The sequence below is a fragment of the Ranitomeya variabilis genome, chromosome 5 (assembly GCF_051348905.1).
Source record: "Ranitomeya variabilis isolate aRanVar5 chromosome 5, aRanVar5.hap1, whole genome shotgun sequence".
Taxonomy (NCBI): domain Eukaryota; kingdom Metazoa; phylum Chordata; class Amphibia; order Anura; family Dendrobatidae; genus Ranitomeya; species Ranitomeya variabilis.
The window spans coordinates 177590883-177611268 of NC_135236.1; the positions used below are offsets into that span (position 1 = coordinate 177590883).

General features: G+C 41.3%; 1 protein-coding gene across 1 annotated transcript in view; it reads right to left on the reverse strand.

Annotated features, from left to right (window-relative positions):
- Window positions 1–168: 168 nt before the first annotated feature.
- The window catches only part of LOC143775439 (ADAMTS-like protein 5), a 96511-nt gene continuing 76293 nt past the window's right edge, over window positions 169–20386 (reverse strand). Inside the window, exons 8-13 of the mRNA XM_077263573.1 lie at window positions 19058–19141; window positions 15049–15212; window positions 10617–10785; window positions 8772–8867; window positions 1349–1420; window positions 169–1245 (exon numbers count right to left, since the gene is read on the reverse strand). Of these exons, the coding sequence (XP_077119688.1) occupies window positions 911–1245; window positions 1349–1420; window positions 8772–8867; window positions 10617–10785; window positions 15049–15212; window positions 19058–19141 (920 nt within the window). The 3' untranslated portion in view covers window positions 169–910. The remainder of the gene's footprint in view (window positions 1246–1348; window positions 1421–8771; window positions 8868–10616; window positions 10786–15048; window positions 15213–19057; window positions 19142–20386) is intronic.

Sequence of the window (20386 nt, forward strand, 5' to 3'; positions counted from 1 at the left end):
ATTGCTCACAATGATTTCCATTACTGGGTTGGTGTCATTTTATAGAATTTTATAATATAACAAAGAGTGCCTAATGCAGACAACTAATGGAAGAATTGTTCAAAACCCTGTATTAACCTTCCTGTAGAAAGAATTGACCCCACACCTGCACCATTTATAAAAAAAAAAGCAGCAAGACGTGTTTTAGGTTTTATTTTTTTAATAAATGCGTTGTAAAACATATTTCAAACATACAGCTTCACTCGCACTTACACTCACATCCTTTTACACATATCACCTTGTATAAATAGATATTCTTGCACACCGGTTAATGCCGCTCGCTGCTTTAATAAGTGACGGTTCATTTGCCAAAGCATGTGAAAATAAATTATGCATACCGCATATGCATCTCTGTGTTTGTCTATAAATATATGGCTGAATATACATTTTAATACAATCTGGTATAAAACAGGACATCTAGAAAAGGGATTTGGTTTATAAAATGTAAAGAAACGTGATCTACATTGGGCAAGGTTTATAGCGACTGCACCACTAATCGACATGTGCCGCAGTGTAGTAGATTATGGTATTGCTGTGTAATGTGGAGAACACAGCTGTGCGTCTGTCCACACACCAGCCTGTGTATCTGCATATATTGTTTTATATCCTAAATATATGCACTGTGTGTAGAAAATAACGTCTTGTGTATTAATGAGTGTACTAGTATGGATTGCGCCTTCTTAGATATTTACCCCTTCAAAATTTGCACTTTTAGGCAGACTAGCAACACGTGCCATTATAATTACATTATATGTCCTAGCACCAGTATGAAATACTACAATACATCTCAAATGTAGATCTGTCCAGAAATCCTTTAAATAGTCTATACACATACTGTCTGTACATAGTGAATTCTTGCTCATCAGAAAGGTTATTGGTTCAGTTTGGGGTGTATTTGATACCCGAACTTGGCACATTCTTGGTCAAGGTCTCGAAGCATTTGGTCTTCCTTTGGTTTGTACGGACGCACAAAACTGTCCGTTTCAAGCAATATCCGGTTGAGAGTCTTTTCATAGTTGACATGTCTCCGGGCCATCAGAATATATTCCTGTTTCTCCAGTAAACTGGGGCAATCACAGGTGTTTGGGACCCACATGTATTCCCGCCTCAGGATGGGGAAATTGTTCTTGTAGGTAATGATCACCTGAACATCATAGCGGGTCTCTTTACCCACAATCCTCTTACTGACAACTCTCCCTCGGAACACTGCAAACATCCAAGTGAAAACATTCAAGCTTATTAAGACTGCGGCCGGACATAATGGGCGCTTCTGTTGGCAGAGGAATAAAGGAAAATCATTATGACTTACCGAAGTCCTTCTGACAGTACTGCTTGATTTTGTTATGCCGTCCCTTGACTTTACTGCACTTTCCACATTTATCTGCAATTAGTAAATTAATCTGATGATTTCTTCAAAGAAGAAAAAACCTAACACGAATATCAAGGTCTTATCAGATTGTTATGCAATTATATTATGTTTTGTGCTTGCCGTAGGATACCTAAGAAAGTTGTTGCTCTTAGGTTTTAATGTTACAAGTCAGGATACAGTTTTATGAAAAAATAGTCAAAGTATATACGGAAGAGATACCCAACAGGCGATCCTACCTCTCCTGTACATGAAGCCAGCAGCCTAACCGCTCTCACTGGGGCTCAGTAGTTGTCAATTATGTGGGAAATGTGGCATCTGAACACTTTTTTTTTTCTTTTTTAAAAACAGAACAGTTCTTGGCAGTAAAAAAAAGTATGGACACTTTTTCCAGACCATGAAAATGAAGAAGGAATCAACTTCATATATCTATACCAATCTATTGTCCCAGGCTGTGCTAGATATAAAATTCAGAGGATGACATTAGTTGATCCACACTTTCCTAAATCAGTGATGCCCACCCAGGGGTCCACACTTTGTTTTATACATAGGTTAAATTGTAAAGTAATAGTAAAAACAAGCCTGTGATTTATCTGTTACTAAAAATCCTCTCTGTTATCAAGAATGGAGGGATTTTGATATTATTGTTGACTGCCCATTGCCTTGGTTACCAGTGGCCACCTCTGCAGTCTATCAGAGGTGACCAGTTTCCTAGACAAGGAGCATGTACTTGCATGTTATAAAGCATGCAAGCGCGTCCCTGTGCAAGGGCCGCCTTCAAGATGTTTTCCACTACTTTAAGAATGATGACCTAGCGTTAGGACACCCGCAACCCCTGCCGATCAGCTGTTGTAAGTGCCAGTGGCTATTCAAATTCAATAGGGGGTGGATATGCAGTACCTAGCCGCAGCCACTATTCCATCAACGGAGCTGTGCCGTGCAGTTTGCAGTTCCAGGTGACATCGGTAACAGCTTATCACAGGGAGAACTTTGTGTTGCACACCAACCGTTCAGACATTGATACCCTATGTGAAGGATACGCCATCAACGTTAAAGTAGTGGACAACCTCTAACTCTCCTTAACAGGTCGCACCAGCGGTATGTCCTCCCCTGGTTTGCAGCCTCTGAATATAGAGATTTTTGTTCTCATTCACTCACTGCAAACAAATATTTCAAAAATGGAATTGAAACAAAAAGTATACAACCCCTGGCAAAAATTATGGAATCACCGGCCTTGGAGGATGTTCACTCTCTTTAGGTGCAGGCTAACGAGCAGATCTAATTTGATGCAGGTGTTATTTTTGGGTATGAAAATTTACAGGGCGATTACATCATTTTTTCCTCAGAATTGAGTGATTCCATTATTTTCCCCTGTGCTTGGTTAAAAAAGTAACCATTACTGACTACCCCATTTTTTGTTCTTGATTTCTTTTAGTGTTTCTTAAAGCCAGAAAGTTGCCATTTGAAATGACTTTAGTTTTGTGCCATGTCTGGGATCTGCTTTTTTTCTACAAAATTAAACAACTGAATGAAAATCCTCCAAGGAAGGTGATTCCATAATTTTTGCCAGGGGTTGTATTAGAGCGCTATATTTAAACAGAAACGCCTTTAGTAGTAATTACATAAGTGTAAGCCTGATGTCACAATCACCGTGCTATCGCGCCTACAGGACGCTGATCAGACACTCACCAAAAACATTTGTATTTTTGTGAGCAAGAACAATTAATCCTTTTTTTCGTCGATCCTACAGAAGTAAAATATTCAAATCCTTTCTTAATTAAACGCTCCAAAGTCTAATGTGGGGAAGGCAGGTCCCTTGTAAACTTCCTGGAGAAGGATCACCTGTTCTGCAGGGTTCAGGTCCGATCTATGAATACTTATTCCAGTAAAGTACCCCAGAGAGCCAGAGACAGAACCCAGCACTTGAATCTGCCCTGCTGCAGCCAGAAAACGTGACACTGATACTCCTCAACCATTTCCACATGTCCAGCATTTATCAGTCTGATACACTATCTTCTGAAAAAACAACAAGGTCCCGAACACTCACACACCCCATTCCTTTCCACACTGTTGGGAGTTTACCATACAACAGAGTTTGGGAAATGAACAATTGGCACAGTGCCAGGGTGTTTTTGCCAAATAGCTGACATCCTGACATTTTTTTCCAGATAATTTTCTGCATCTTCGCTTTGCCACTCCTGAAATGATATCCTGCTAACAGATCAAAGGTAACATTTACAGGCAGCCAAGCAGAAAGTATGAAGGAAAACGGACTTCAACACTAAATCAGGAATATAAAAAAAAGAAGATAAGTTTATTTATATACCTGCAGGTACCATGCCTATTTACTGGCTATGTATGGCATTACTTGTAAAGAATTAATGATGACGCATCACATGGTTCCCCTATGAAATAAACAGGGAACTGCACGGATCTTGTAAAACAAATGCAGGGAGTTACCACTTTTAATTTATGAAACTCTCATTTTGGAGAAATTGGAAATCTAAAATTGCTGCATCATTAAACACCGGCAACATGCAGTAAATCATATGCACTGCTTCTAGTCTTTGACTGCACGACCCAAGCAGCTACATGTACGGGCACACCTAAGCATCAAAACATAGGCAGCAGGAAAGACTTTGAGCATTTTGATCATCTTTTATCGTTTCGGCAAATAACATGTTTGAGATGGGAACAGCTGCGACTGGGTCCCGGCCACCAGAAGGGGGTCACAAAGATAGCCAAGAGGAGCTGCTCTACACTTCTTGTGTAACTGACATAGAAATGAATGGAAGTGAAGGAAATAGTGTGGCATAGAGAGCTGCTACTTTTTCACAACTTGGGATAGGAGCATGAAACTACTGGAAACGAAAGCTCATAGCTGCGACTTCCAAAACATGACCTCCTATAACGCTAGGATAAGCAAACTTGTATATACACTGGCATGAAGCCATAACTCTAGGTCAATGCCACATACATGGCCCACAATAATCAGTGGTTTTTGCCTAATTTCACTTAAAGCCGGGAAGTTCATTGTCCTTCATGATTAGCTCAGCAGCAGCCTAAGAGATTTAAAGGTTGCAAACCCAACATATTTGTGATGGAAATAAGCTAGACTGAGACAAGCGCTGCAGCTCAGTGTCACATTCCCAGTGCTTGTTCAAGGAAGCAAGAACCCGCTGTAAACAGGGCACCGCATTGTGTGGTAGAAGTGAAATTCTTCATAACAGTTCAATATTGTATACCAATACTGATGGCCAACACCTCAGTAAATGTTATATTGCTTCCTCTAAGTACCTACCGATATCAAGAGATGACATAAGTTTGAAGATTAATGTAACAGGAAACATAAAAATGTAAAATATAAAAGATGATCTTCTAGTAGAATTTTGTAGAGCATATTCAAGAACATAAATTCTACTTAGAGATCCCAACTTTATGATATGAAAGCTCTCCATCCACATTTCCTGCCTTTTGTAAGCCACCAAACCGCAGGATTCCTCCATCCACCTCTTCTGCAAGACAACACTGACAACTAAGTCAAAAACAGTTGACGTTCTCATGGTAACAACACCTAGAATTCGAGGTTTTGTTGCCTCCTCTAAGGTAACAATGATCACCAAGCAAATTTAGATAAGGGGATTTATAAGTAGATTAGCTATCGGGGCAAAAAAGGAGAAGGCAAAAGAGGTGGTAACCCCAGCCAAACCGCCCCGGGGAAACCATCACTCTTATATGTATCGACATGCATAGCGTGCTGATACAGTTAAACTCTGAGGCAGAGCAGGCAGCCAAGGACTCCCTGTCCTACCACACTGTGTTGTGTAGGCCGCAGGTCACATTTCACTTGCAGCCAACAGAATGGCAGTGGCATGCACTAGGAGAATATCTATGTGTGCAGAATTATTATGCAACTAAATTAAAAATGTACATTATCCCATCTCAATTGTTTAACTTTTGGGCAGCAACAAATCACCGCCTCCTAGACACTGTTCAAAGAGGTGACTGTTTTCCTTAACCTTAAATCACCAGTTCTCAATAGGTTTAGGTCAGATTAAGAAGGGGGCCATGGCATTATTCTTTGATCTTTAAGGCCTTTACTGGCTAGTAAAGGCCTTATTCCAAGCAGTGGAGGACTTTGATGCATATGATGGAACATTGTCCTGCCTAAAAATTACGATTTTCTTGAAAAATGCTGACTTTTTTGCTGTACCACTGCTTGAAGAAAGTATCTTCTAAAAACTGGCAGTACAGTTTTGTGAGTTGACATTAATTCCATATTCAACCCAAAAAGATTCAACTAGCTCATCTTTAATAATACCAGCCCATACCAGTACCCCACCACCACCTTCCTGGCATCTGGGTCGAAGTGGAGGTCTGTGCCCATTAATGATCTAACCCCGGGCTCATCCATCTGAGGCTACTTTCACACTAGCGTCGTACGACGCACGACGAATTGCGTCGTTGCGACGTACCGACGCAAGCAGTGAAAGCGCCGCACAACGGGGGCAGCGGATGCTGTTTTTCAACGCATCCGCTGCCCCATTGTGATGTGCGGGGAGGTGGGGGAGGAGTTCCAGCCGCTCATGCGTGGTCGGAAAAGACGGTATCGATGCACCAAAAAACGTTACATGCAACGTTTTTTGGTGGCGACGGACCGACGCAACCGTCGCACGACGGTTGTGATTTGTGGCAATGCGTCGCACTGCTTCGCTAATGCAAGTCTATGGAGAAAAAACGCATCCTGCAAGCACTTTTGCAGGATGCGTTTTTCTACAAAACAACGCATAGCGACGTGCAGTGCACGACGCTAGTGTGAAAGTAGCCTGATCTGTCAAGAGTCATGCTCATGCTTTCTTGACCTAGTCTTGATGTTTCAACTTCAGTGTCTTGTTCAGTGATGGTCGGGCTCAGCCTACTTATCTCGGCCACGTCTCTGAGCACCGAGCACCTTGTACTTCTAAGCTCTCCAGGGAGGTCACAGTTCTGGAATATGACAGCACTGGAGGATAATGGCTTCCTGGTCACTTCTTGTTGGATTCTTCTCAAATCTTTGGCAGTTAATGTGCAGATTTTTCTTCTCACCATGTTTTTTTGCGACCATTTCGACTATTTACAACTAAACTTTTGATGGTTCTGAGACCACACCCCAATATGGTACAATTTCAAGAGTGCTACATCACTTAGTAAGACTTATTTTTCTTACTCCATAGTCAGGTGAATCTTCTTTTCTTGGGACCATTTTACCTAAAAAATAAGCTAATAATTTTGCACACCTTGATAAAGAGTGTTCATGGAACACTTGGAAAAAGTGAACCACCCCATCAGAGAGAACGTAAACTATTTGTAACTATTCTGTAATCTCTTAATATGTTCTGCAGAACTAGTATCTATCACCATATGTATGCTCTAATATTAATCTTGGTCTTTGTGTAGTGGTTAATTTTCAGTAACAGTATGCAGTACACTTTGCCCAGTAGAATTAAGGTGCACCGCCGCAGATGTTAACATGGTTACCTAGGTTAGGGGCCCACTCAGATTTGTTTTGCCCGCACAGTGCTGAATCCATAGCTACACCTCTGATACTAACAGAACTTTCCAAACACCCATTCTACTGAGTTCAGAAATTCTTAAAGCCACACTCCTGGGTGGAATAAGAGAACACTTTTATATCACCGAGGTGGGGTAACAATATCAATCTATGAGGCATACACACCCATATTGATATGAAAATCTATCAGTCCCATCCCATAATAGAGAGGCAATTTGAGGACTCAGTTCATTTAGGAAAAATAGGTAAAACTGTGCATATATTTAATATGAAATCACAAAACAAGCTTTCCATTAGAGGGTAGAAACTACTTTATGCTTTCATGCCTAGTAAAAAAAGTGACTTATTACTCAGTATGAAGAATATAAGACATAGATACATTTTTTTGTATAGAAGGTGCATATCTATACTACGGCTGGTCATTGGCTGCAGCTCATTAACATTTCATTTGGGTGGACATCAACTCTGTTGAAATAGTAAAGGAGGCACCTGATGACCAGACGCTCATCAGCTGCAGCTAGCACGTAACACAACAAGTCACTTTCTAGGAACATCGTGGCAGACATCACCGGTATGGCACCGTGGCAGACATCACTGGTATTGCACCGTGGCAGGAGGGGACTATACACTATTTTTATTTTACATTGGGTCCTGAATTGATTAAACTGGGGTTGTCATAGATAACCTCTTTAATACGCAAGCACCTGACCTCTGCTAGAGCAGGCCTAAGGCTGGTTACACACCTGCGTTTGGCTGGCCTGCGTATGGCTGCGTACATCCTCCCTTAAGCTCCGCCTACTTCCGCCTGCGTCCCTATCTTTAACATTGGGTACGCAGGGACATACGTTGTATGCGGATGCATCCGCATGCGGAGTTTTGATGTGCCCGCCGACCGCATGGGAACACAAAAAGTTGCATTCCCATGCGGTCAGCAGGCACGTCAAAACGTTTTCTGGAATGCTTTTTTTCTGCTGCTTCTTCTTTTCTGCCAAGAGGTCAGGTTTTGCTGCAGAAAAAAAAACGCTGAAAAATGCCTAGTGTGAACTTACTCTTAGACGGCCTGTCACAAAGTCAGTACCATCTCAGCACCTGCAGAGAAACGTAGGACTGAGGAGACATTATAAAATGTGCTGCACTATTCCAGGTCCCCTGACATACAGCAAAGTGTACCTACTGGAGAAGATGTAAAACATTTGTCTATGTGAAAATGTAGGAGTTTGTGTCAACCAGATTACACCTGAGAAGCTTGTACAACTACACAGCAATAAGGTATGAAAAGGATCATATACGTATATCTATATCAGACTTTACATATGTGCTGACTGATCATTGTTAATCCAGGGGGACCATAGGGTCTTCATCCATTTGCCTGTTCTTGGGGCTTATTCTGGATTATTACATCCACCCTGTTTTGTTTGTGTAGAATTTTAAACGTTAGAATTGTTTGTCTGTGTCGATTTGTTATTTAATATTTTTGTCTAATTATTGACTCCATATGGTTCTGCATAACTTTCATTTCTGCAGATTCTTAATCACAGTACACCTCACAGTTTTTAGAGAACTTTTGGGAAAAAAAACTGTGACCTGATTGGTTGTCATTAGCAAACACTCCAATTTTCAATCTACCTATTTTTTTTTCAAAAAACAGATATAAATCATAGGAAGTGCCAGAGAATGTATGTGTAGTCACTATCCTGTGCACCCACATCACAGCTGGTATACATCCATTTAGTTACTATGGTGCATTACCCACAAACACACTGTGGTGAGCAAGTCACATAATACATTAATACCATCACTTGTGTCACTATTTACCATCTCTTTTGGATTCATTAATCCTATTCAGCTCTTTGTTGCCCCTTTCATGCCGGGCCTGGGGCGGCCATTTCTTCAGTGTTGTCTGCGGAAGCACTGAAATTAATAAAAAAAAGAGGTTTTTGTAAAGTCATCAGCCCTTGTTAGTATTGGAAATTGTCGGCATAGCCCGCAATCATTCCTATTTATGAAAATCCTGAGCGGTGCTCTGCCGTTCCCATAACAAATAAATGGAGAGAGCCAAAGTGACCACACCTCGATCTCTGGAGGTGGCAGGACTATGTTCTGAAGACATTTCTAGCTTACCCTGTGACTGTGCCATAAATGTGTATGGAGGGAGTAACACTTTAATGGCGGGAAAAGCAGAGAGTGCAATCAGTTCCTAGAAGCAGAATTTGGGAGACCATATACTCTGTGTTTGGCCTGAAACGGATAATGGGGCGAATGTTGTGAGAAGATCCCAGGCAGTCCACTGCTCTCAGCCACCTATCTGACGATACCCTATCGTACTCCTACTAAATGTTCATCTGGATGCCAGGTGTATCACACAGCCCACCCAAATCTGATTTCAGGGGCTCAATAACAGGAGATAATAGTAACGAGCTTTGCTATATATCTAAAAAATGTAGAGCCAACGTAAAGATGGCCAAATGACAGCAGAGTTGAACTACATCTGACCATTATTCTGCAGCTATGCTGAGCAATACATCGGAACAATTTGTTTGTGACCTTCAAAGTTAGTCACTTTGCAGATGCCTAAAATATGATGTAAAGAGCCCACAATTCTTCAAAGAGGACCTGGACTTATTTTACGCTCACTGATCACCAGAGTATTACGGGTCTTTCTTTCTTAAATTCACCATACATTTCCAGAGATATGTGTCCTTTCATTTAGTGCCTTTCAGTTTTAATTCACTTTACGAAGGGGGCGTGGGTCACAAGGTAATTATACAGAAAAGTCTAGACACGCCCCCAGATGATCCTGGGAGACACGCCCCTTTATAACGACACCCCCCTTCCCCCTTTGCAAAAAAAAAAAAAAAGCACTAAATAAAGTGGACCATATGTCTGGGACTATGTGAAGGATTAAACAAAACAGAAATGAAAATACTCGGAGGAGCAGTAGGAATAAAATAAAAACAAATACTGCCTGGTTTTGACAGGTTCTCTTTAAAGCCGTGTAGACACTGATAACTGCAGCAGTGTATCATATCTACAGATGTCAGATATGTCGTGTGCCAGCAGTGTACATCAGTGATGTTTAGTAATGTTGTATACATGAATAGAAACAAGATGATAGATCGAACTCGCTGTGTTGGACATCAGGATACAAGCTATGATTTTTATCATGTAAGTGAATATTGTAGGAGGTAAAATGGAAATAATCACATACAGCCGTCACGTCCATTCAGTTCACATCTAATGAACTTGTCTCTTTAAAAAAATCTCTGAAATAGTGAACTAAGGCGTCATAGATTTTACAGCTGCTCTCAGGTTCATTAACAGCTGTCTTCACACACTAAATAGGGTTATCTAGTACATTAATTTTCATATACTGTTATTTAAAACAACAATGTCAACTGCATGAAGAGTTCACCAGATGCCCATACTAAACAAGTAAGCAATCCATAATAATATTAGATTATTCAGGCAGAAGGCATCGTTAAGACGAACCAGTAGGATGCGTGGAAACCCTCTAGGGCTAGGTAATGGTATCTAGGTATTAAAATATATGCAAATAGCATATCTGAGTAAATGTCAGTGGCATCGAGTCAGTTTTCCTTCCTTTTGAAGATAAATATTTGCTGAAAGAAGAGCGCCTACAATGCCACTGCGCTTACTTACCACTATGTACTGTAGCTGCTGGACCTGGAGTGGTAGGAGGAAGGGTTGGAGATAGGGCTGTTTCCACAGTATCTAGTAAGGAGCTGCGGTCTCTCTGATGGTTGATATAGTAATTCTTAGGAAGCCAATACTCATATTCTATGCCCGAATTCTGCTCTGTGAAAAGGACCTAGACAATGAAAAAATCATCATTAACCATCATCTTCTGCAATTCAAGGGGGCTATACAAATTACAGTAGATTCAACCAAACCCACCATTTTTAGCAAGACTGGCCGTCTATCTAATGTGTATGGAGGCCTTCCAACTCACCCGCTACAGATGATGTCTGGGGACACAAGGAAGGATATGTTGAATTTCAACATCCAATCCTTTGGCTTTCAAGCGAGATGAGCTGTCACTAGAAGGCTTATTCCTCCTCCTAGTAGTAGCGAGGGGATCCGCAAACCAAAATTGGAGTCGGCCAGAAAAATAAGTATGTAGTATAGAGGAACCTTGAGGCACATAAGTGAGTCCAAAGAGATATTTCGTATTTATTGTGATGATTAACACACATTTGCCATAAATAATAGAACCGACATTTCGGCCGTAATAGGCCTTGTTTACAGTTAACTTATTCAGGAAAAGCAAGAAAGGTGAAGTCTAGGTCACCAGGAGATAAGGGTGGCCATCGTGGCGTGGCTCCTCCTGTCATTGAAAACACATGCATGCTTGGCTGAGCTGAGCATGAATGTGTATGGCTATGATTATAATGAATGCCAAAGTATATCTGTTTCTGCTCTTATGATTTGACATCCATTTCTTCTCTTGTGGTTTTCAGCCAGTGACAACAGGTAGCAGATGCCATTACATTATAGCTCCTATAGGAGTAGTCACCACAAATTTTTGATTCCTGAATAGATAATGCGTTAAGTATTTTCATGGTGCAATCAAGGACAAGAGGAGTATTAATGGCAAATTGTAAAAAATAGTCTTCATTGAAAATAACCCATAATATCACAAATAAGACAAAACAGAAAGGATGACAACGAACCACAATCCCCAGTGGCAGATAGTAAATATCTAGCAAAACCGCATCCTACCATGAAATGGCAGGAATATAAGGTCCATCATTGGTGTGGCATGGGAAAAATGGAACAATATATGAGAATAATTGCCTCAATAGACATTTAAAGCCAAATTTAGCCAAAGTGCCTGTGCAATATTGAATGACTCAAAACTGTATTGCATCCTTACCCATGATAGATCAAGTAGCAGCCACAGGGGATGAGCAAATGAGCAAGAAGAATAGAACTGGGGTGTCAGATCTACAATAGCTCTTCAGGTTGCACATCCATTGAAATGCTGATTTTTCAGCAATGGACATGTAAAGGTATTGCTGGGCTTGTCTATGAAAGAGCTACATCCGCATATAAAAAAGTTTGTAAGTGAAATCCTGCTGACAGATTCCCTTTAAGGCCAAATTAGGCATGGTCATTCAAGGGTTAAATAATACAAGAATATAGTAACCAAATAACATCTCCATATAATGTTTAAATATGACTGCAATACAATATTATTAGGTATATCACTGGGATTATTTAAAGAAGCCCTCTTCCCATCAAAAAATGCATCCTCATATATTGCAGTCCTCATGTTATACAGCACTGTGTACTTACAGTTGCTCATTTTGCCTTTCTACCCAGATAATTCTTCTCTTTTCTCTGCTCTATGTAGAATCAAAAAGTGTTTTATCCCTGTGTTTATCATTCCCCTTTTCAACTCCTGACCAGTTGCTCCCTCCTCCCACTGCCAGGGTCTTTTGCAGTGACTCATGACTCATACAGAGAAAATTGACCTTCTGTATCTACATAGAGCTTAGAAGGATTCAGCTAGTAAGTGTTTAATCACGTGGTGTCATAGACCTAATAGGAAAGAGAATAATTATCTGGGTAGAAAAGCAAAATGAGCATTTGTGCTATATAATATGAGGACTGCAATATATTAAGGGGATAAAAACTTTGATAGTACTGCTTCATTAACTAGGAAATCTTTCAACTGCAATGATGAGGATTCTCTATGATGTGAATTCTGCTCTAAAGATGCGGTTATGCTGAATTTTAATCTGTTGTATTTTATTTACTAATATTGTTCAGTAGCCACAAACATCCTGTGCCAGGTTCAAGGTAGTGGCTCTGGCAGGGATGGTTGATGGTAGTGGCTCTGGCAGGGATGGTTGACTGTAGTGGCTCTGGCAGGGATGGTTGACTCTAGTGGCTCTGGAAGGGATGGTTGACTGTAGTGGCTCTGGAAGGGATGGTTGACGGCAGTGGCTCTGGCAGGGATGGTTAACCGTAGTGGCTCTGGCAGGGATGGTTAACCGTAGTGGCTCTGGCAGGGATGGTTGATGGTAGTGGCTCTGGCAGGGATGGTTGACTGTAGTGGCTCTGGCAGGGATGGTTGACGGTAGTGGCTCTGGCAGGAATGGTTGACGGTAGTGGCTCTGGCAGGGATGGTTGACGGTAGTGGCTCTGGCAGGGATGGTTGACGGTAGTGGCGCTGGCAGGGATGGTTGACTCTAGTGGCTCTGGAAGGGATGGTTGACTGTAGTGTCTCTGGAAGGGATGGTTGACGTTAATGGCTCTGGCAGGGATGGTTGACGGTAGTGGCTCTGGCAGGGATGGTAGACTGTAGTGGCTCTGGAAGGAATGGTTGACTGTAGTGGATCTGGAAGGGATGGTTGACGGCAGTGGCTCTGGCAGGGATGGTTGATGGTAGTGGCTCTGGCAGGGATGGTTAACCGTAGTGGCTCTGGCAGGCTTGGTTGATGGTATTGGCTCTGGCAGGGATGGTTGACGGTAGTGGCTCTGGCAGGAATGGTTGATGGTAGTGGCTCTGGCAGGGATGGTTGACGGTAGTGGCTCTGGCAGGGATGGTTGACGGTAGTGGCGCTGGCAGGGATGGTTGATGGTAGTGGCGCTGGTAGGGATGGTTGATGGTAGTGGCTCTCGCAGGGATGGTTGATAGCAGTGGTGCTGGCAGGGATGCTTGATAGTAGTGGCGCTAACAGGGATGGTTGATGGTATTGGCTCTGGCAGGGATGGTTGATGGTAGTGGCTCTGGCAGGGATGGTTGATGGTAGTGGCTCTGGCAGGGATGGTTGACACACTCTCTGCAACTGAGAAATTCCCATTCCCCTAAAGGTACCGTCACATTTAGTGACGCTGCAGCGATCTAGACAACGATCTAGATCGCTGCAACGTCGCTGTGTGGTCGCTGGAGAGCTGTCACACAGACAGCTCTCCAGCGACCAACGATGCCGGTCCCCGGGTAACCAGGGTAAACATCGGGTTACTAAGCGCAGGGCCGCGCTTAGTAACCCGATGTTTACCCTGGTTACCAGTGCTAATGTAAAAAAAAACAAACACTACATACTTACATTCCGGTGTCTGTCCCCCGGCACTGTGCTTTCCTGCACTGACTGTGAGCGCCGGCCGGAAAGCACAGCGGTGACGTCACCGCTGTAATCTGCTTTACGGCTGGCCGACGCTGACAGTGCAGGAAAGCACAGCGCCGGGGGACAGACACCGGAATGTAAGTATGTAGTGTTTGGTTTTTTTTTACATTTACACTGGTAACCAGGGTGAACATCGGGTTACTAAGCGCGGCCCTGCGCTTAGTAACCCGATGTTTACCCTGGTTACCAGTGAAGACATCGCTGAATCGGCGTCACACACGCCGATTCAGCGATGTCTGCGGGAGATCCAGCGACGAAATAAAGTTCTGGACTTTCTGCTCTGACCAACGATGGCACAGCAGGATCCTGATCGCTGCTGCGTGTCAAACTCAACGATATCGCTATCCAGGACGCTGCAACATCACAGATCGCTAGCGATATCGTTCAGTGTGAAGGTACCTTTAGTGCACTCTGACACTGACTTGGTCAGGCATTTTGGCAGTGTAGATTTCCAGTCCAGATTTAGCTTTACACAGTTGTACATTAAGATGCGGCACATAATAAGATACTAAATTAGCTGCCTTTTTATTTTTTATCAGGTTATTTTAGATTTGAGAGCAGATGCCTGGAGGGGATGATCAAATACCAGTGTTATTTTTGTTGTTGGTTGCCTGGAAACATTCTTCAACAAAATGGATTATCATGGCATGTGACGTTTCTGGTTTGATTCAGGATTTTGTTTCTGCATGCTTATCTATCAACTGATAATTAATTTACTTAACATATTGCTATTTTAGACACTGCACTTTAGTTCATGTCAAAATCGTATGAGTGAATGGATTAAAAGTTTCAGATACTGCGTTCAAACTTGTTGTACTTCTCCACAAGTGTATATCATGTTCTGATAACATCGTGGCGCTTTTAGGTTATTACATCCACTATATTATTGTGTAGTGCAAAACTGAGGAAAATAATAACAATACATACTGAAAACTCACCATGACATGCAAATCCTCATCAGTTGGTCCTGTGGCCTCAAAAGTTTCCTGGTTGTCAGCGGAGCGCTTGTACTGGACCTTGGTTCCTGCCACATTGAATTCTCCGGGGTAATTAATAGCCCAGTTGCCATTGATGACATAATGATAATTTCTATTTCTCAAGGCTGATTAAAAAAAACAGGGTAAGTGTAAAGTGAGAGCGAAACTTAACAGAGGGAGATTACAAAACACGCATTCCACAGCTCACTTAACCAAAAAGAAGATGATGTCTGGCTCCACCGAGTGCTGGGAAGAGCAGCGTTACCTCGTTTTACTAGTCTCTGTAAAATAACCCTGATACTAATGAATATAAATCATATTTTATTACCAATCATTAAGTAATACATTAAGTTATAATCTAACTAGACTATTAAAATGCGAACTTTATGGTCTGAACATGTCTGTGGAGTTTATAGTTTTTTGCATAAGGTTGGATGACAAAGATGCCCAATTTACTCAGTTCTCGGGAGAACACAACTAACAACCAACTGACATATTTTTACATTTCAGAACCCAAAGAATTGCCACACAGAAACCTTAGCTATGAGGATATATACAACCACGACTTTATCAACCCGGAATAACTAGGAACACTTCATCTTTGGTGGCATTTACACAAACTGCAAGTCATACCTCAAAAACTAGGAGGCTGCCCGCTCTATTTTATGGCCTGCCGACACGTTGCGAGGTGAACTTTAGGAGTTAGAGACCATCCTGATGAGGTACACCTTGTCGCGGTAGGATGGCTTTTAAGCATTTTTGATCAAAATAGTGTCAACTAAGTACCCCATGTTATTTACGTGTACGGATGTACTAAGGTTATTTATTTACTTACTGCAGGGTATATGCTCATTTGTTTTTATCCTAAGTTCCCCTTAGATATAAAGCCGCGAGTTTATGTTTCCCGTCTTTTCTGTTATTTTAATATGTCAAATACCACGAGATTATATTCTTTAGAAATCTACAAATCGCAGTTAAGATACTTGTACTGGAACAGTCAGGGAGCAAACAAAAAATAAGGTCTTATTTTTTGTTTGCTCTCTGACAGTTTAATTACAGCCTTTCTACTGTGGTTTTGTAATGGTTTTCTTTTTTGCACGCAGCTTCATGCTTTTGGCAAGTTTTCTTATAAAGATTAAAAGAAATTTCCTAATCAAGAGCCAAAGACAAACTAAACTTGTACAAAAACAAACAGAATGTTACAATTACCGAGCTGAGATTTTTTGTGTTGTCTGAAGGTGCGATCTCGTCACCACAACACTTTCTTAAAGGGATTAGCCATGAAAGTTTCTAGCAACAACTCACAATGGTGAAAATAACAAAAAGGGTAACAGTCACCTTCATATTTCCCTGATGCACTCATGCCAACGCTAACCTGGTCCCCCCGCCAGGCTCTAACGTGACATGTGACCGCTGCAGCCAATCACTGCTAATGGTTGTGACATCACGATGGATCAGGGAATCAGCAGCAAAGATACAGTATGCATCACTTTTTTTTTTTTTAATTATTTTTTTTTAGGCTGCATTGGGTCTTAAACCAATTTTATCACATTTTGTTTTCTACTGCATGAATATTTTTCACTTAAAACATATTTCCTAGAATTGTTTTACCATGCAAAATGACTAATGACTAAACAACACTCAAGAGGATGTACAAACTGCAATGCAAACATGGTGCCAGTGATGAGGCAATGACTAAGATATACGTGTGATGATTGATAATCTGTCTTATACATTACTAGGGGAGCTCAGGTTTCCATACATAGCATTCAACACGTATGAAGGCAGAAAAACAGGCCTCATTCCCAAGTAGTAAGAAACAGCAGGAGTAGATGTAATAGAAGGCTGAATAAATCAGATCTGCCTCTCTTAGACAGGTAACATCTTGCCCAAGAATCAGCCTATGTAGCAAGTCCAATGAACAGATAAGAATACATTTTCGTTAAAAAGCCAGAGGGCTCTGAAATGCCTCCGAATGCGATATTTCAGCTCAGATTAAACACAAGGTTTCCTTGATTATTTTGGGAAAGTATGTACCGTAATTCTCTTCCATGACAAGTATCTGAGATGAAACTATGTGTCCAACTCTACATTTCTAGATTGAAGAAAATAATGAGGCCCCGGTGGAAGGCTAGATGAAAGAGCCAGTTGTAGGGGAAGTTAGAGGCATGTTATGACAATCTAATTCTTAAGGATTTACAGCAGTGTCAAGAACTCCTCAGCCACTGACATACCATTACACCCATCTTCACTTTAAATTTTAATTATTGTGCTGTCAGTGGGTGAATGAACTGGTTAAACTACCCCGGGGAAAATATTAAAGTCATACGCCCCTTTACAACAATACTTTACATGTCAAGTTGTTTCCCAAGTCAACTAACATTTACCAAACAATTCTAATGGAGTGAGTGACTTTCATGCTTCATTATGTAAAATAGGTCTTTATCAAACCAATAACATAATGAAAACTCATTTCATCTTCTGGATGAATTCCTCCCCATGTTAAAGATCTCGGCTTGCTTTCTATGAATGTTCTTGATATAACAGAGGCTAAAATCAGATCCGATAACAAGCCCTGCACCTGGATGAGGACGAGTGCCATGACAGCAATAAGAGATCTTGTAAATGGTTGGAGACTGATTCAAACAGTTATGTCAAGAAAACTGTAGAACGTTTGATTATGCAATAGCAAAGCTGTACTTTTAAAAAGCTGGAAAACTGATCTTGTAAACAGGATGCCATTTGTAACACAGAAAACAACTTTGGTTAACTCTACATAAAAACAAGCTACAAGATCCGAGAGGTCCACTGGGGGGTCTTGAAAATTGCTTCATAATAAGCAGAAGAAAAGGTTGCATCATGCATGATCACATACAACTTTTGGAACTGCAAATAACAGATTATGTTGCACTTTATATTTTGTATTGAAATGTCTTCAATGCTCTGGGAAATCCATAGTTTATGTCCAACCTATTAGGGCATATAGAACAAATGAGGCTGGGTTTTCAAGTTTTTTTTTTTTTTTTTTAGATGATTTTGAAGCCAAAATTGAATTTAAAAAAGTGTAATCTCTCATTTAGAGGTATCTGCCGTTTAGGTTTATACACCTTTTCCTGTACCCCGCCTGCCTGTGGTTTACTGACGTTAGTCTGCCTGAGAGCTCCTAACGTCCTCTGCTTGCCTGCGGTTTCCTGAAATCCACCGACTGCCTGCAGTTTCCTGACATCCTCCGCCTGCCTATAGTTTCCTGACATCGTTTTCTGTCATCGAGACATCTGCCTGCGGTTTCTTACATCATGCCTGCTTGCCTGCGGTCTCCTTTCCCTTGGTTGTCCGTGTCCTGCGTGCCCCACCTAGCTGCTTCACCGATGCCCTTACTCCGTGTGCCCACCGTGGTCTGTTTGCCCATCCGTACCTTGAGCTTGGTGGATTCACCTCACCTAGTGATCCTATCAGCAACTTTTATGAAGTTTTCCCTTTGGGAACCACGGACGGAGCTATTCTTAATAATGAAGAAGACAGTCACTTTGTGCTTCATCTGTCCTCTGTTCCTGTAAATAATAAAAGCCAGAGGGAACACAAAGTGACTCAGTCTGCCTCATAGTGAATGACTCCATCGGGGAATCATCTGTGTAGGTTTTTAATTAGTGCAACTGCTTTATTTTCATAATGTCACCATCTGTTGTCACTTAAAGGGAATCTATCAATAGGATCAATCGTCTTAAGCCATCTATATGGGCACACAGGTCATGGAAAGTTGAATAAAATTCGATGTCTTATTCCAGAGAAAAACACATTTTTCTTAATATACAAATTGAGCTTCCACACGTGCAAAATTTAAAGAGAACATCATCTGGTTACTGTGCTAATGTGACAAATAAGTTATCATAATGTTGTGTAGTAGACATGCGCCGGCCTCAGTCCCTGGACATCCACGTACCTGAAGCATTCTCTCGTAGCCTGTACTTACCTAGATAATTATTGCTCTTGTCAGTCACCCTGATGTTAGTGGCACCTGCAGGAATCATGGTCACTTCATTGTATCCAAATAGCCCTAAAATCACAATAATGAAGAACAGTGAGTCCTAGAACCATTTTAACGAGGTGAAACACTATCCCTCTCCCCTCAGGCCTGTCATTTTGCTGACAGGAGATGCTGGAAAGATTTCTATGTGCAGACACCGCCAAGGTACAGGGGTTAATAAAACACAGAGCTGATGCACTCAGTGACTTGTGTGTATTGGAACATGAATGTAAAGAATTCCATTTACTAAGACCGGGAAGACCCTGATTGTTCTCAGCTGTTTCCGATGTGCCATGACCGGCCAAGTTTCTATACAGCGGTATGTATACCTGCATGGTTATTTTGGGTCCCTCACATTTAACCGTAAACACTCAATCTGAAATGAGTAAGACGTCAATAAAATTAATTGTTATACTATATCATTTAAGATATTTAGTTATGTAATTGCAAATTTGCTGAATGTATTTTCATTTATTAAAAGCAATATCTCCTAATGATGGACAGACAGACATTTCCCCTTGAAAAGCTGCCATTATACAGGCAGTGTCGTATTACATGGCGTCCGGTCAAATAATGGGCATTAATTTAATAATGGATTGGCCAAGGACTCCGCTGAAATGTAGGGTTTCACTACTCTGGCTTAGAGAGGAGGGCACCTAACAAACCACCATGACATCAGTATATGGCATATGTCTCCCTTTGCTCATCTGGGATTAGAAATAGTTTTTTGCATTTCCATAAAATGTGCCACTTGTGTACATGTCTGCATTTAGCACTGCAGTTCAGCTCCATCCACTAGAAGTTGCTCCAATTCTTGCCGACGCAATCATTATATGGACAGACATTCATCCGAATAGCCACCATGTAATGGGAAAATGCAAGTGACATGCTGAGCTTGACATAGTGGTCTCTGGAAAAATTGGCTTGTTGCAGATACCAGCAGAAGAAAAATTGTCTTGGTTAATGCATTCTTAAACGGGCTATGAGTGGTTTCTTCTTTTTTTAACCACGACAGTAGGACAGTAAGGAATATTATACAGTAATTGACGAAAGTGTTGGCACCTTTGAAATTGTTCCAGTAAATAAAGTATTTATCCAAGAAAATTATTGCAATTATTACACCCATTTTGTTATATACACGCTTATTTCTTTTGTATTTACTGGAACAAAAAAAAACCTGAGAAAAAAAGGCAAATTGGACATAATTTCACATAGAATGCCCGAAATGGGCCAGAGAAAACTGCTCGAACCCTCAACTTAATAAACTTTCGAATA